General features: G+C 39.7%; 1 protein-coding gene across 14 annotated transcripts in view; it reads left to right on the forward strand.

The window, feature by feature from the left end:
• LRCH3 (leucine rich repeats and calponin homology domain containing 3) overlaps window positions 1-17,006 on the forward strand; it is a 62,944-nt gene that overhangs the window by 42,360 nt on the left and 3,578 nt on the right. For 2 of the 14 annotated variants that reach the window (XM_033068215.2, XM_033068220.2), the window contains 10 exons: window positions 454-501; window positions 1,471-1,524; window positions 4,482-4,562; window positions 5,825-5,896; window positions 6,747-6,795; window positions 7,294-7,407; window positions 8,012-8,130; window positions 9,643-9,780; window positions 11,836-11,913; window positions 14,180-16,556. In XM_033068215.2, the coding sequence (XP_032924106.1) occupies window positions 454-501; window positions 1,471-1,524; window positions 4,482-4,562; window positions 5,825-5,896; window positions 6,747-6,795; window positions 7,294-7,407; window positions 8,012-8,130; window positions 9,643-9,780; window positions 11,836-11,913; window positions 14,180-14,380 (954 nt within the window). In that variant the 3' untranslated portion in view covers window positions 14,381-16,556. Of the gene's footprint in view, window positions 1-453; window positions 502-1,470; window positions 1,525-4,481; window positions 4,563-5,824; window positions 5,897-6,746; window positions 6,796-7,293; window positions 7,408-8,011; window positions 8,131-9,642; window positions 9,781-11,835; window positions 11,914-14,179; window positions 16,557-17,006 lie in introns of those variants that run through there. The other 12 variants (XM_033068218.1, XM_033068221.2, XM_033068219.2 and 9 more) reach the window with 12 other exon arrangements.

A 17,006-nucleotide genomic window follows, 5' to 3' on the forward strand; every position in this document is an offset into this window, starting at 1 on the left:
GGCCTCTGGCACTATTTTGTAGTAAAGCTGCTTGTTAAATATTCAGCTCAGTCTTTTAGTTCAAGATTAAGCTTATAGGATGCATGTTGTTCACTGATGAGTCTGCTGGGGTTTTTGGTTTGGTTTTGGGGTATTTTTCTTCTGTTGCCTTTGTTATTCATGACCACTTTATTCTCACCAGTTAAATTCCTCCCTTGGGTTGTATTTTGGATTTATTATGCATCTTTCATAAGCATAATTTGAAATGTTAGTTGGTTTGTTTGTTGAATAAAGGCTGTTTTTTTACTAATAGGGAAGTTTCAGCTCAGTTAAATTTGCAATTTTCCCAGTGCATGTTCTATTAAAAAAACTAAGACCTCTGTTTTAAAACACTTTTGAGTTATGCTGCTTTGTTGTGAGCTTTTATTTCTCTGTGACATTATTTGAAGTTTTATTTTCTCTTTTTCTGTGTAGCAAAAAGCCTCTTTAAGTCCTCAGAAACAAAATCCAATGGATGGTGAGGTAAGAGTCCAATAAGAGCATTAGTAAGGATGTCAGTGCTTATTCTTAGATCTCCATCAGAGTTGAGTTTTTTATTATTGTGGAAAATACCTCAAAACTGGGTTATGGCATAGTTTTTTTACATATTATTAAACCTTGGCTGGGGGTTTTTCTAATGGGGCGAGTCTAGTATTTTCTTTTGTTCATGTAGATTACCTGTCCAAGTGTGTTGTTTTATTGTTTTTTGTATGTTTTCTATGTTCTCTGCAGAAAATACATTTCATATTCCATTCTGACCTGCTCCTTGTGAGCACTACAGTTTATATTCTTACAGGAGTATTCAGTCAAGTTACACTGTTAGTCATCCTTCACTGATCAGTTTTCTGTCCCAGATCATCAGTTGTCCCAGAAATATTAAGCTTTAGAAGTTTGAGGGCTGTCAGAAAAAGGAATAAATATTTTTTTAAGCTTTTTTCTACTATAGTTTTATAGTAATATAATCTTTATAATCAAAACCAGATAATTCACTTGGTAGTGTTAATCAGATGAAAACTTTTAATATTGTAACAAATATGATAGTTCTTTAGCAGCATTTTCCAACTCTTTTTGTTAGAAAATTGCCAAAACGTGGGGAAATTGAAATAGTTTTTGCTCCTTTTTCTTCTTTATGTTTTTCTGTTCTTAATTTATTCTTTTAAAAGGTCCTTTGTTCTACCAGAGTAGGCACTGTGAATGCATAGTGTTCTGTATTTGCTTGACACAACACAGAAAGCAGAATAATTGATTCCTTAAGTGACAGGACTGCACTGTAATTGCTGGGTCATGAGGCTGTGTATTCCTACAGAGTTACAGATACTTCATGGGTTGTTCTAAAGAGCTCACAGTGCTGTAAGCAAGCAGTACATGTTCCAAAATGTCTGTCTGTTCACATACCATGTGTTCTGACATTGTGTGTGTTTCTGACATTGCTCCATCTCTCCCACCTGCCAGTGTCCCTTTCCATCCAGAAGGTCTCAGCATACTGATGATAGTGCCTTGTTAGTGGTAAGATCCTGCATGAAATGGCCTTTTTCTGTGGCAGATTCTAGAGCATAGAAATGACAACATGTTATGATTGTCTCAGATTAGACCAACTGTTTTAGAGCTAATCTAAATAGCATAAAACATGACATCTCCCTTGAAGAATAGCTTAGCTGTGAACTGTGGTGTAATGAATATGCTGACACTCTTGCTATCAGACATTTGCTAATAATACAATGATGTTTTTCCACAAAATAACTAAAGCTTATATTTTGTTTGAGAGCAGAAGAAAATTACTGATAGTAAAGAAGAGTTTCTAAAATGAAAAATTCACCTCTAGTTGTTCTGGTTTGATTTATTCTCCATTCAGCTTGCTTCCTAATTGATGTGCTCTTCAGTGTCAAGTAAACAATTTTAATGCTTAGTACAGCCTTCTACTTTAACTTATCTGTGTCCTGCACATGGGGGTTAGAAATACTTGGCACAAGAAAAAACTGTTCAACTTAAAAATACTCATACAGTTTTATTGTTTATTAGTGCAAATGTCTTAAAAATTTTCTATTTTGAACACATATAAAAATAAAAATATGTATGCACATAATTCATGTTTTATGCTATTTTTTCCTTTGTGGCATCTTAGCAATGTAGCATAATTAAAAAAACTAATTAATGTCATAATCCATGTCTAGAAAATTAAAAATACACCTGATTTGCCTACTGTTGCATGACTGCATGCCTAGAATTTATTTTCTTGATTTGTGTGCTTCCATTATTTGCCTGAATTTTCTTTAGGCAGTGCTCTTGGTTAGAGTGTCTCTCTCCTGAACATGTTGATCAAGATACTTACTGTGTCTTTATTCAGACTTTTTGGGTTTTCTACTTTCATAAGACTAGCACTTTGTGGGAGAGAAAGAAAGCTTAAAATGTTAGAGAGAAATTTAATAATTGTGGCTGTTTAGAGCAATCACTATCAGTGAGCATATTAAAACGTGTTTTCATAGTTAGGTCATAAAAAGCAGGAGAACAGCAATAGTTTGGGTTGAGATGATTCTCTGTTGTCAGTGAATTCATCTTTGGAAAGTATTTTAAAGACACCTTTCAGAACCCCATTTCTATTTGACTGTGTGATCACATGACTTTTGTTGTAAATTAAGATACAGAATTTTCAGAAACTGTGTTGAAAGGGGTGTTTTCTTTTTGTGTTAACCAAGTTACATCCTTTTTTACCTCACAAAAAGAGTGACCAGGCTGGCAGGGAAGGATTGAAAGCAATAATGTGTCTCTTCATTTTTCTTTTGGTTCCTCACGTTTTTCAGCAGCACTAAATTATAGTAGTATATAAAAATACTGGGGTTTCTGATCTGCAGCTCTCTATGTGGAAATCCACACTGTGCCTAATGAACACATATGCCAAGGGAGCTGTTTCTGGCAGTTACTGTAACTGGAACATTAGGCCATACTCACTTAGGAATTTTTACCATTTTTTTGTTTACACAAATGTATTTTATATCGTAAAAACTTGTTCAACATCAAGGAAACAGTCATCAATTTGCTTTTAAAAAATTGTAAGAGTTTACATTGCTTTTTCCTTTTTATATTCTATTCCATTTCATTTGACATTTTCCCTATCCTTATGGGTTGAAATTTTAGCTAGGTCTAATTTCTGAGGACATAAGGAAAAGCTTTTAAAAGTACTAAATCTAATATGTAGTTAGAAAGCCAAGTGAGCTTTTTATTTTGCTCCTTTGCTCTTTTGGCATTGTTACTGCTTTAACAAAAAAATTAAGTTGCAAATCTCCTCTTTAAAATCTTTAGTGTTTCTTTTGGTCATCTTGTTGTTGTCTTTAATCACTAATTAAAATTAAAATGTATTCATGTTGCACAGGTTACTCTGCTCATTTCCTTCTGTTTATAAACAACATCAGGAGAGGTGGTTTGAAGTCCCAGAACGATTGCCCATCTCTCTGTGACTGTTAATGGTTCCATTTAGTTGTAGTTCTCCTGCATACTGTGATTTGAAGTGGAGTCTGGCTGTAGAACTTCATTGCACACTGTGGTGGATTTTTTTGGGTTGACCTGTGATAGATAACCAGACTAAAATGTTGGTGAAGAAATGTAATCACTGGCCTCTCTGAGAAAATAAAATTTTTTATTTTAGTCAGAAGCTCTTGCTGTTCTCACAGGGATAGTTCCATTCATCACCACAGAGATGACTTGTAAAGCTGGTAGCAAGTTTTCAGACTTGGCTGATGATTTCAGCCCTCATTGCCTCTAAATCTCATTTTTCTCCAAATATCTTCTTGTTTTCTCCTCTGCTGTTCCTTACAAGGTTAGTACTGTTGAAGGGGGGAAAAATAAACCATCCTCTCACTGCTTCTCAGTTACTCTGTTGTGAAGCCCACAAGGTATTTCAGAAGCATCAGGCAGCTGCTGTGACCTTTTCCTCTCACAAGCTTTGTGTCATTGCTGCTTTGTGCTCCCTTCCTTGTGTTTTCTTGTTGTGGTCTTAAATGTGACCTGAGGCTGTCATATTACTGTTAGCACCTCTGAAATATTTTAAGTAAAGACTACATTTAGGTAAGCCCCAGTGTGTTACAAATAATAATGGTATGGGTAAAGTAAGCAGGACTTGACTTACACAAACTTGTACCCTGGAATTTTCTCTCAGCCCATTGGCATTCATTGTGTATTCAAATGTTTAATAACTGAATTCTCTTAAAATATCCTTATTTGGTTCATGCAGAGTTCTGGTTGGGCTCTCCTTTGGCACTCCCTGTATCTGCAGTTGTTTCTGGCACAGGGAAATTTTTGTGACTTCAGTGCTAGACCTAAAAACTGGGTTCAGCATGTGCAGAGAGTGGTGTAAGTCTGAACTGCAGCATCATAATTCCTTTAATGTTGTGGCTGCCTTTTCTCACAGTCATTCTTTGCCTCACTTCTTCCTTTCTTCCCTCTCTTTCTTTCCTTACTGTACCTGCCAGAATGGCTTTGAGCCTCTCTTTGTGTTTGAGATTGACAATAACACCAATACCATTAAAAGGAGGCCAGGCACTCGCAAACAGGTGAAGAGCATGCAGTGTGTTGGTGTTGTGATTGTCCCTCCCTGTGCTGTGTCCCCTTCCCACTGCCCACTGCTGGGTGCCTGCACAGTGACCACTTCTTAGTGGTCACTTCTTAGTCTGTGTCAAGCTTGCCCTGCTCTTTTCTTACAGGAATAGCAGATACATTGATGTCACATCCCAGCTAGTTCTGGTTTATTTTACTATTCTCATGTGCTAGCTAATATGTTGTCTAAATCAAGGGATATTTGAAACTCCTAAAAAAAAAGAAAAAAAAAATTGGCTCTGTCCTGCTCTGGAGAAAGGGCCAGTTTTGAGGATCAGCTATAAGTCTGTATTTGTGTTTAAGGCTTGCTCTGAGTGTAAACCTTCCCTTCTAGTCCTTCTGGCTGTTCTGAAGTGGCAGAATAGTTGCAAATGTTTTAAAAACTAACTCCCAAATATCTTTCACTACCTGTAGAGTTTCTAGGTGTCATTTGATGTTCTTTCCTGTGCTGAACTGTCATGTTGCTATTTGAAAGCTGTTTCAGAAAGTGCAGTGAGCCATTCAGTCCTCAAATGTTAAATTTTTGATGGTGCATTCAGTGAGATGCAGGATTTTGCTTTCCAGATCCACCTGTCAGTGACAGATGGGCACAACTACAGCCCCTGTTCTATAAACGGGAAAAGTTGTTTTGATATTGGTCATAATTGAAATGTGACTGCACTTTATTTGTGGTAACACTGTAAATCCTGACACTGACATCTTCCCCAAAAGTGAGATTCTACCCACAGGATCTCATTTATTTTGTGTGTAATCACAAGGACCAGTTGTTAGTGTTTGTGGCAGATATAAAGTGTGTATTACTGAGCCTCTGATATTTATTTATTATTGGCTTCTCTGATTTTTCAGGCATTCTCAAAACATTAAAAAGAAAGCTATTTATTTTTAATGGTGGCCTATAATGGACAGTTGTAGGGTAAAATTTCTTTTTCTCTGATGGCATAGGTGTTACTAAAAAAGCTTTTGCCTCATTGTTCTTAATTCTGTTTTTAATATCACTGTATTATATGTAAAAGAAACACTGTACCTCCCAGAAAGTTCAGGAGGGTAGGAAGGCTTTAGCTATAGTTCAGCAAGTATAGATGTGTTGCTTGTTGAGTGTTTCTGAGAATGTGATTGTGATCCCCTCTTCATTTTTAACTTTGCTGCATTCCACCTTTGTGTGCAACCTGTCAGCTGCTCACTAACTCTGCTACTGCCTTCTCTTTCTTTCTGCATTCAGTCACTCTCAGGGTTGAACCAGGAAAGCTGTGCTACTACCCTGCCTAGTGCCTCTACCTTCAGTCCTGTCAAGGTATCTCTTGCTATTATCATTCACCACTAGAGCCAACAAAAATTCTCGGATCCACACATCGGTTTTAACAGGTGTTAGTCTGTCAGCATCTAATCAAAAGTTCAGGTAGGGTATGAACCTGATTCACCTGATTAAACTGTAGTAGGTATTACCTCAGCTTAGCTTTAGGCTGTGTCTGCAGGAGGCCTGATCCATAAAACAGGGTAATGCTGCTCCAAGGGATTCTTGGTTGTCTTTGATGTTGCTTTTTCTGTACAAGATCATTATTCTTGATCAAGTTGAGTTCATCAAAAGTACACTTGTATTCTTTGCCTGTTTCTTTCTTTTCTGTGGAAACTGCTGTGCTGAATGCATTCCTCACAAGAAATCATTAGTCTGTGTAAGCACTGTGATGAGACCACAGAGTGTCTCACTGGGGACAGATGTTCAGTAAGCAGCAGTTCTGCATTAGCCAAGGTGTCAAAGAGGAGTATCCTTGTCGGGGCTGCTGTATTGTCAGTTCTGCACGTTACTTAATACCTGGGTTTTGGTGTCCCCTTTGTGAAGAGAACTTCTCAATTTTGGGTTGAAAGAAAGAGTTAACAATGTTCTGTCATTGCATAGTCAGAGCTGTTTCATCATTCTTTTTTCTAAGGAAAAAAAGCAGTTATGTCAGTTCTGTAAAAGAAGAAAACTTTGTATCTGCAGAGATAAGACTTGGGAAACAACATACAGTGTTTTTTCTTATTTCTGGTTATTTTTCTGAAACACGCTTAGATGGATGGAGCTTTTCTTGAAACAGCAAATTAAAACGTAGTCAAAACTTTTCCAGATTAGGACCATTCATACTCTTCTGCTTTTTTGTTCACAGAGTGATGACAGACCTACCATCTCCCCTGGCTCGTCTGCCGCTCAGACAGGTAAGAGGAAAAGCAAAAAAAAATTCTGAAAAATAAGATCAGAATGTCTGCTCGCTTATTTGTCCTGTGAAGAGAGGGGAGCATCTGTCCCACCTGTGTGTGTGGCACTGGTGTGTGTGAGAATTTACCCAGTCACTGGCGTCTCCTTAGAAAACACAATGGAAGAGACAACAGGGATGCAGCAAGTCCTCAGGCAGAGCACAGGGTTTGGTTGGTTTAGGCCTGCATAGAGGCTTTGGCACACAGATGCATTCAGCAAGAGTCAGAACAGTTGTTGGAATTGGTATGTGGAATGTGCTTTGCATGCAAGTGTCCTTGGAAGTGCCTTTTCCTGCTCTGCTTTTATCATGCATGGCTGTAATTTATTTTGTCATCATTACATTAAAATTTTTTGTTTTATTCTTTTTAATTACCACATTGCTGTGCCCATTTCCTATTTAAACTCTAACCATTTCCTTCTTCCTCCTTCCTTTCCTGTGCCTTTCCACATTTGTTTAGTCCACCTTTCCCCTCCATATCCTGGCCATGCAGCCCCGCCTTCCTATAGAAACCCTTCCCAGCGACCCGAGAGTTTCCTTTTCCGAACAGCTGTCAGGGATGAAGCCAAGAAAGGTAGGTTATCCAGCTCAGAAATCAGCTAGTTTTGCTACATTATATTGGCATCTGGAGTACCTGGGGCTTGCAGTATTTTGTTACTTTAGGTCTTTATCAATAAACTACTTTTAGAATTCCATTTGTAGACAGATGACATCACATACGTTGTGAACAAACAGGGTTTTATTTGGAGCTGTCCAGTATTCTTTTGTCATTTCTGTGGAAGTGTGAGAATTTGCTCATCCTGGTTTGCACTTACACCTTTGCTACACAAGCCTTCAACAACTTGATAATTCTTGCATTGCCCAGTAGCCTGTAAGAGAATTGCAATTTCTGGAGAAAGACAGAACCGTTTCAAAATGCTCCATGTGGCAAAACTTTATCATCGTTTGTGCACGACTATTATCCAACAGAAAGATCAGAATCTAAAAGTGAGGGAGTTGTGTTGAAATCTCTTTTAGGTTGGTAGAACATTAGTTTGATTAATAATCAAAGGTAAGAAAGAGATTTGTGGAAAAGAATGTAGTGTACCCATTCTGGAATTTTGTGCGCGGTGCAGTAGCAAACAACACAGAGCCAATCCATGCTTAGTGATTTCCTTTCCTTCATGCTGCTGTTTTAGCTGTTGCTTCATCCTCTACCTGTGCCTTGTCTCCTGCTAATGATTCTGCAGACCCTCGAGTGCGACAGAACTCCAAACAGCGGGAGGAGGAGCTGGAGCTGATAGAGCAGCTACGCAAGGTAAATGCTGCCAGGAGCCAGAGTGTGAACAGAGCAGGAAACGCGTTTTATGACCCTGCTAAATCTGCCTTTCTCTTATGGACCAGTTTCACCGAATCAATGTGGGGCACAGTTGACCAAAACTTAAATGGTGTGGTACAATCTATGTACTTCTTTCAGATGGGTGCAGTGGTGTTCACTTGGTTGCTTGTGCTGGATGAAGTCAGCTTCAAATTCTGTATAATAAACTGTGTCGACTCCTGCTGGAATGTCTGGTGAACTCTGCTTTTATGTGTGCTTCCTTTCTTCCTTATCAGCTTTCACACTTGTAAGGAACTCCCTGGAAAGTTGCCTTTACTTTTTATTTTAATGTCTTTTTTTAAAATTCATTTTTTCTGTAAAACTGACAGGAAAGCAGATGGAGTGCAGAGACTGCTGCCAGTCATACTGCCATCATGGTTTCCTCGTGTGCTCTAGATCTGTCTGTTGATTCTTGCCTTATCCTTAGTTAAGTGCAGAACATTTGAGCCACAAATGTTTCTAATATTTATGCTTTTTGTCTGCCCAGGGGCACCACACTCCTAGTTCGTGCCCAGGTACAATGACAATAAACGGGAATATTGGAAATGCCACGTGGCATTAAGGTACTGCTCTGCTTTGCCCCAGACTTCTTTCTGCAGAGCATGAAGGGATTTCTTGAGGTGCTGTAATTAATTGTTGGAATTTTCCCAATAAATAAGAATATACTTAGTGAAACTAATCTTAAAAGCCATAAGCATCCCAGATTGAGAAAATTCCCTGGTTTTGGGGGAAAGTGTTGAAGTAAGGACAGTCTCCTTCCTCTAAAGGGGAAAGGTTACCTTAGATAAAGCAAAACTTGGTGGTGTTTGCAGACCCTCTCTTATGTTATCATCTCAGGTTGCTTTCTGTGTAGTCTACGTAGTCTGTCTCTTGTTCTGTTCCCTAGGTAAGCTTAAATTTTTTTAAATACTTAAAAATTTAGATACAGTATTACAACTCAGTGATAGTCACAGAGCATTTTAAATGAGTTTAAAAGCCTGAATTGAATTTTTAATCATTCTCTTAAACAAATGCTAACTACCTCCTTTTTAAGGGACTGCTTATGCCAAATAAGCAAGTATATTCAGTTCAGTTTTTATTTAAAGGCAAAAATATTGTCTTGACTTTTGTTAATTGTGTTGTCCTCCAACCCACAAAGACAATCATCTTCACTTCCTTTGGCAGAGCCATTCTCTGAGAATATGTAGGGTTAGGAATACTGTTCCTAGGTCCTGAGTTCCGTTATTTTTGAATAATGGTTGTATTAGTCCACTGTGCTCCCAGACTGTGGCCAGCCCTGCACCACAGTAACGCACAGGGCTTTCCTTGGGGTTATTCACAAAGCTGTTTGGAAATGCCAGAGGACAGACAGAGTTGTAATGCAGGAGCTCTGCCTCGTACAAACTTGTGCAGAGGGAAGCAGCTGGAAGGAGGCAGCTCTGAGCTCCCCCTGTCCCTGTTGGTTTCCCACAGAACATCGAGTCGCGGTTGAAGGTGTCCCTGCCCAGCGACCTCGGGGCGGCTCTCACGGACGGCGTCGTTCTGTGCCACTTGGCCAACCACGTGCGGCCCCGCTCTGTGCCCAGCATCCACGTGCCCTCTCCTGCTGTTGTAAGTGTCTAACTGTGACACTGCTTTATAGCTGTCCTGAGTGACATCCTGCAAAGTGCTGTAATCCAGACAGACACAAAACTCAGCGTTCTCAGTGAATGTATGTGACAAAAAATACCCATCTGTGCTGTGTAAAAAGGGTCTGTAATGTCGCTAAATGAAATTCTGTTTGGGTTTGTTTCATTTCAGGGAAGTTACTCTAACATTTTCATGTGCTTCCCTAAGCACATTAGCTACAAAACTAGTGAAATATGAGACAGTTCAACATGAAAACTGAAATAGGATATTTTAAAAGATCAAAATATCTGAGAAGTTCAAGAAAACATAGAAGGGAATTATCACAAGTTGGGTCCTGCTACACAAGACAGGGAAACCAGGCAGAGACAAAGTTGATTCACATGTCCACAGCACTACAAATTCCTCTGCTTAGGAATTTACCAGAACACACTTAAGATACTTGAAGAACAGCATCTCCTGGAACAAAACAAATCCCATCATACCTTTGTGATAACAGTTAAAAAAAGTGTGGCTGTGTCAGGGGGCTTTTGAGAGCAGGGAAGTATTGCAATCTATTTTGTAGGGAAAGCACAGAATTAGAGAAAGGTCAAATCTGTGAGATGACATTATTTGTCCAGTTTGTGTTTCTGGAAGTCAGAAAGTTCAGTGAAAATATTTAGGATCAGCTACTTGAAAGTAAGATGGACAGGCAGATTGCTTGTTATGCACCTTTAAATTGTACAAATAAGGAAAAAAACCAGAGATTGTTCCTTGGGGAAGTTGAAACAGGCATGTAGTCTTCACTTACCCTTCTTCTGGAGTGAATCTTCATGTTGATTGGAATCTGAACTGGCACTTCCAGGGCTGCCAAGTGTGTCATTGTTGTGTCCCTGGGACTTGATGTGACCAGGCAGATGGCCCCATTATTTTGAGAACATCTGAACTGGACACACCAATGTTTTAGGCAGATTGTGGGATCGTTCCAAGCAAAGGCAGGGAGCCACTGCTCAGGAGGTTTGCATTGCATCCCTGAGATCTTTTCAATGGCCTGGTTTGGTGAGCAGCTGAATGTTCTGTGTTAGGAATTAAATCATGGCTTTGTCATGTGAATCCCAAGGAAGAGGCAGCCTGGAGTCATGTGGCTCCAGGACCAGAAGAGGCACAGTGTGGTCTTTGTACTCCCTTGGTCCTTCAGGAGAGAGAAGCCACTGCTGGCCTTAACCTGCTTCCTTGGTGGGGAAATGCAGCACATGAAGGGGACAGAAGGAACCCCATCACTTAGAGAAGTGTTGAACACCTGGAGGCTGTTGCCTCCTGCTCCAAAGTGTGTTCACAGGAGCAGGGAGTTTGTGTCTCTTGAACCAGAAGAGAATAAGGTTTGAGAGCAGGAACAAGATAGAGCAGAGCCTGTGCTGTGGTATGTCTGAAGAGCTATGAAAGCTGACTGCAGAAAAAAACCTCAGTTGAAAAAGTGCCAATGAGTGCAATTCAAACAGCTCCACTTAACACATCTACAAGAGGCTGACAAGAAGCAAGCTTCACTTCCAGCTTTCTGACATTATTTTTTGGTTTCATCTAGCCTTTATTTTTTTACCCCTTTGTTAATTGAAGTATGATTTTATATTTATATAGTTTTGCATTACAGTAATCCAGAACAGACTCTGGATTGCTTTATGTCATGAAATTGCTCTGAAATCACAGCATGGAAGGCATGGATGTGCATTTCATCAAGACATTTTTAAAATTATTATACTATAGTCCCTGAAAGTGTTAGCCGGTTTTATATAACACTGTGTATATAAATATTGCAGGGCTTAGAAGTGTCCCTTTTTTGAAATCATCCAGTATTCATAACTTAGCTTTTCATAAAACAACTTTGAAAACTGGGATGGTTTTCTAAGAAAAGCAAACTTCAGCAGAGCCTGCTTTGAATTAGACAAGCTTGTGTCAGCACAGTGTTTTTGGCAAAGAGATTTATTAAGAGTTTTATTTAAATAAAAAATAAAAATGTTTTAAAACCTTGCCAGTTAAGAACACTATGCTTTTGCTTCTTTGCAGCCTAAACTTACAATGGCAAAATGCAGACGAAATGTGGAGAATTTCTTGGAAGCTTGCAGAAGGATTGGAGTGCCTCAGGTATGTATTTCTGCTGTCCTGATATAATATTTCAGATGCAGTTTTGCCTGGTGCTTCAGAAAATAAAACATTCTTTGGAATATTAGATTAAAACAAAATGATTAAAAGTTTAGAAGGTTCAGGTACAAGCTGTCCTACAGTATAGATCAGACTTACCTTGCATGGTCTTCCAGAGCAAAATGAAGCCAGATACAGTTTATCAGCTTGTAGTATATAGATTTTATATTTTCATACACATTTACTTAAATACTGTGCATCAAATTCATAATAGCTGATGGACTTAGAGTTTGTCTTTAGAACTGGCAGGTTCTATAAAACCAGTTACGTTTTCTTAATATTAGGTATGTGACAGCTTTAAAAAAATGGAATAAAATGTGGATGATGGTTTGCATGTGGGTTTTTTAATCCCAAAGCTTTTCATGTTCCTTCACAATAATTTTCTTACCTGAGTGTCTTTACTGTCTTATCAACAAGTCACAGAATTATTGGCCTTTCTCTGATGGTAGCTGTCTGCATAGTTCCTACTTCTTTTGTTATGTACCAATGGTAGAAGTCTGTCTTCCTTGTCCTCTTTTGAAACTTCTACATCTAGGAGGTGGACACATATTAAATAGTCCATCTTATCCTGTTGATCCACTTACCCTGTTTTATGCTGTCCTGTCCTTTGCACTTGGTCTTATTCAGCAGCAGTCTCAGTACAAATAGTTTCATGACATTATATTTTTCCTGCTTTCCCTTTCAGTGCACTAATTGATTTGGATTTTTACATTGCTGAGCACTGGTGCTTTTGTTGTAGGTGCTGGTTTCTTTTGTGTTCTGAAAGGGAGAAGTAGACCCTGTGACTCATTTCCCAGCTATATCTAAAGGCAGTTCTTGAGTCGCTCATGCTGGATTTTCTGGTGTTTTCAGATCACTTGCAGATATTTGAGCCACTGGGATTTTAGGATGACTTATTTATTGAGGTGCCTGGCAATTTCACATGGCTCAGTGGTGAATCGTGTTGGAAGGGGCTAGGGAGTTATAAGTGATTGTTGATTCTGGGAGATCCTGCACTGCTTTAGTCCCCTAAAAACCTTTGGACTTTCAATCCCAGCAGAACTGCACAATATAAATTCATCTGGGGAATTGAGCAATTCCATCCCAGCTTCCCTATTTATAGCTCCCTCAAGTATGAAGATACAATTTTTATGGGATTGCAGTACAAAGATCACTGGAATGACCCACAATCAAAACCAAACAAACACAAAGGCCAGTCAAAAAGTCCCCTATAAACTCAGACTGCTTCATCTACTACCCCTACTGTGTAGAACCCTCCTGTTTTTCTCATATATATCTTGTTTTAATGTGAAAGAGTTCAAGGAGGGTCTCTCTGGGAAAACTTAGTAAAATGCCCCCCATGAACTCCAAAGCTGCTCTCACATGTCTGCATTGCATCTCTACTGAGATGTGAACATAAGATACCTGTATGTAAGAATGGCATGGCAGCCTAGTATGTTTTTCTTGAAAAGTTGCCTGCAGGTTTTTCATTACATTTCCATTCTAATTACAAAAATAATAGGCTTTGTGAAAGCATGGATCCATCTAGGAATGCTTGTCTTTTAAGGGGAAGGCTACTTTCAGAAAGGGCTAATTAGAGACCACAGCAGAGCAGCAATTTCTGTAGGACTTGGGTGGTTTTAAAGCCCTTGGATCAAAGGAAACCATCAGCTGAGCAGGTTGATCCATGCATCTAGATTTCACTGATTATTAGCAGTTACCTGTGGGAAAGGGAGACAAGAGACACATAATGGGAATAGTTACAGAACTCTTAAACTCTAATTAGTAATAGATATTTCTGCAGGATGCTGTATTCAAGCATCAGTTACACATAAATAATTCCTTGTCCTGCTGTTTTCATTAAGTTACATGAGGAGGCTGAACTTTGCTGAGTACTCAATGCCAGCAGCATCTCAGATACCTGTAACCTCGTCACTTCTGGAGAAAAATGGGTTTCACTCAGGCTTTGTGTAAACTGCTGTTTTTAACAACAAGGAATAGTTACATGTTGGAGCCAGAGAGGTGACTGAACACTAAATACTGACATTGAGTTCTGTGCAGTGGGAGTCTTGCAGATTTCTGTGTGAGAATTAACCAGCTGTGATGTGCTTCTCAAATGTGTAGGTTGTATCTGAGATGTCTGATAACTGCTTCGTGGATGTTGCTATGGCTAACTGACTGACCGTTTTTTTCTGTCTGTTTTCCCTTCCTGCTCACACACTCTGGACAGGACAATCTTTGTTCCCCTTCTGACATTCTCCAGCTAAACCTCAGCGTTAAAAGAACAGTTGAGACTCTTCTTTCCCTGGGGACAGATTCAGAAGAATCCAGTCTTGTGTCCCTTTCCGTTCAGCTCTGGGGCTTTGTGGTGTTTTACTGTACTCTAATGCTAACGCTCTGTATGTTCTATCGCTGGGTCTTTTTTCTCTAGTGAAGGATAGTGGTGCTGCTTCCTCCCTCCGTCACTCCAGTGCTTGGGAACAGATTCTGGGCTTTGCCAAGACTGTGTGTATGAAGTGCTTTGTTTCCCACGGATGGGACAGAGGTGACAAGTACGATGTGCAAACACCTTGGTGCACCCACAGCACCATCCGTGACCAATTCCCATTTGTGTTTGCTGTGTCACGTTGAGCAGATGAAATGCTTTCCAAGGGAGGAGGTGCTGTGCCTGGGCTCGAGCGAGGGCTGAGCTCAGGACACGTGGTGCATGCTGTAGTCTGCTGACCAGTGGTGTAGTGAAAACTGCAGTGTCAGTTTGTACCTCTGTTCCCCCATCTGTATAATGGGAAATGCAGCCACTTTGGTAAATTGCTTGAGGATTATCTGATGAAAAATGTTAAACAATGTGAAGTATTTTTTTCAATGTCAATGTTCTCAATGCGGTCTTACAGTCTTAGGAGACATGGTCTGGTGTTGTGCACAGAACTTTCTAACTGGTTTGGTTTCTTACCCCAGTCCTTTATCCTGCTTCTGAGAGCATTTGATTTCTCAGATTTATATACTCTGCTGTGTTACTTAGCATCAGGATTTTTAAAACAACTGTCAATGAATCCTGAGCTACTTGAACTTTGTAACAGTTCAAGCAGAAAAATCTCAGAGAAATTAAGCTCTTCAACAGCTTTAAGAGAAAAGTTTTATGGCATAGAAAGAAACATCTTTATGATCCTATCAGGTGCTACAGAATGTCAGCATTTTACTCTAATCTGTATAAGACTTACCAAAAATTTCTTGGATTGTCACTTGATCTTGGATGCCCCAACCCAAGCTTGTTCCATGCTAACGCCCTTCATCCTCTTATCCTGTCATTGTCAGAAACACTTGTATCATGCAATTGCACAAATATAAGTCCCAGCTGCACAAGCACTCTTCACTGTTTTACAAAACTCAGGTAGTCTTCCATAAAGCTTCACAACCTTTCCCTCCCCAGGGAAAGCATCCTGGTGCTTTAATGCTTTAATGTCTCAGGGACACCTCAGAACTTCAGGGCACTCCCCATGTGTGTAACAGACCATGTCTCCCCAGAGTGGAGATCCATTCAGGGAGCTCTGCTCAGAAACCAGTGACAGGTAAGTGTTCAGGAAATGGCTGTTCCAAATGTCTGTTCAATAAATTTCTGTTATATCTGCAAGTGCAGTAAATGGCTTGGAAGCCTGGTGCTATTGGTGTTGGCATTCCAGCCATAACCTGGAACACCTCTGAAGCACAGTTTAAGGTACACAGGAGTCCAGTTGCAAATGTGGTCACTACCAGTAAAAATGTGTTACGAGTATGTGGGTCTCACAAGCTCTTGTACCATGAAGTGAGTATTTATCAAAGGAGCAAGTAAGAGCTGCTGCCTTCTGTCCAAGTCACACAAAGTGTTCTGTCCAAGCCAAACATCACTGAGTAAAGAAGGGACTTTTGACAGGGGGAGATTGTTTTATTTTTAAGTAAGCTATTTTTGCACTGCTTACTGGTATGAACTAAAATGAACTCGGTTCCTGTGTTTCTTAACTTCTAATGAACACTGTGATAAAAGCTGCAAGGGGTTTTACACTAACAGTGCCTTCCAGTTTTTAAATTTTGTTTGTCATTATGTCTGTGATATGGAGTCATTCCAAAGCTTTTCCCCCCTTATCTGTTTGCGTACATAAGAAAAAAGATAAGGCATATTTACTCAAGTTTACAAGTATTTTCTCAAAAAGCACAATTTTTTCATAGTAATATACATTTACTGGAAGAAAAATGTATTTTAGCCTGAGCATATGGCTTTCTATGAGAATTTCAGTCGGGGCTCACTTGTTTTCTCTGCTTGGAGCTTTGTGGGAGGAGTGTTGGCTGCCACTGTTTGTGCTGAAGGATTTCTTTAACTTCAGAAATCAGTAAAGACTCAATGAGTGGAGAAATGCCAGTTGATGTGAAAATAACACATGAAAAATAGTCTCTGTAGCCCTATAGGAAGAGCACACTTGAGTTATTTTCTGTGGATACAGAGAACTGTTGAACATGTATCCTGACTGTTGTGGAGTGAGGATGGCCAGGAGGTGCCAAGGACTTCTGTAGGATGAGGCTTTAAGTACATCTTAGACTGAGAATAGCACAACTATTAATAAACAGTTTGAAACCTCTTTTTGCATGTTGCGTATTACTGTTATTCCTCAGGAGGATTTTGGGGGCTGCCCACTAAGCAGGGGCACTTTGGGGACCTGAGTGAGTGGTAGTGACTCATTCCCTGCTCCCCAGCAGGGCTTCCCTGACAGCTGTAGCTGAGCAGGACTGTCTCCAAAAGGTGTGATTTGGAAAGGAAGCTGTGGCTCCTCTCCTGCTCTGTGTTGTAGCACATTGATCGTATTGAAGCAAAGTTTTGCCCTTATGTTCATCGACTTTGGTTTCATAAACTGCTGCCACCTCACTGAGGGCAGAGATTGAAGACAATTTGCTATTCCCCTTTTCTATCACAATCCTTTTCCAAATTCTTATTTGTAGAGTTTTCTATTAAAAGAACACAAGAGATAAGCCCAAGGCCACCTTTCTTGAGTAGTCAAGGTCATGGTTCCTTTGTCACCAGCAGAAATCTC

Source organism: Catharus ustulatus, chromosome 10 (genome assembly GCF_009819885.2).
Source record: "Catharus ustulatus isolate bCatUst1 chromosome 10, bCatUst1.pri.v2, whole genome shotgun sequence".
NCBI lineage: Eukaryota > Metazoa > Chordata > Aves > Passeriformes > Turdidae > Catharus > Catharus ustulatus.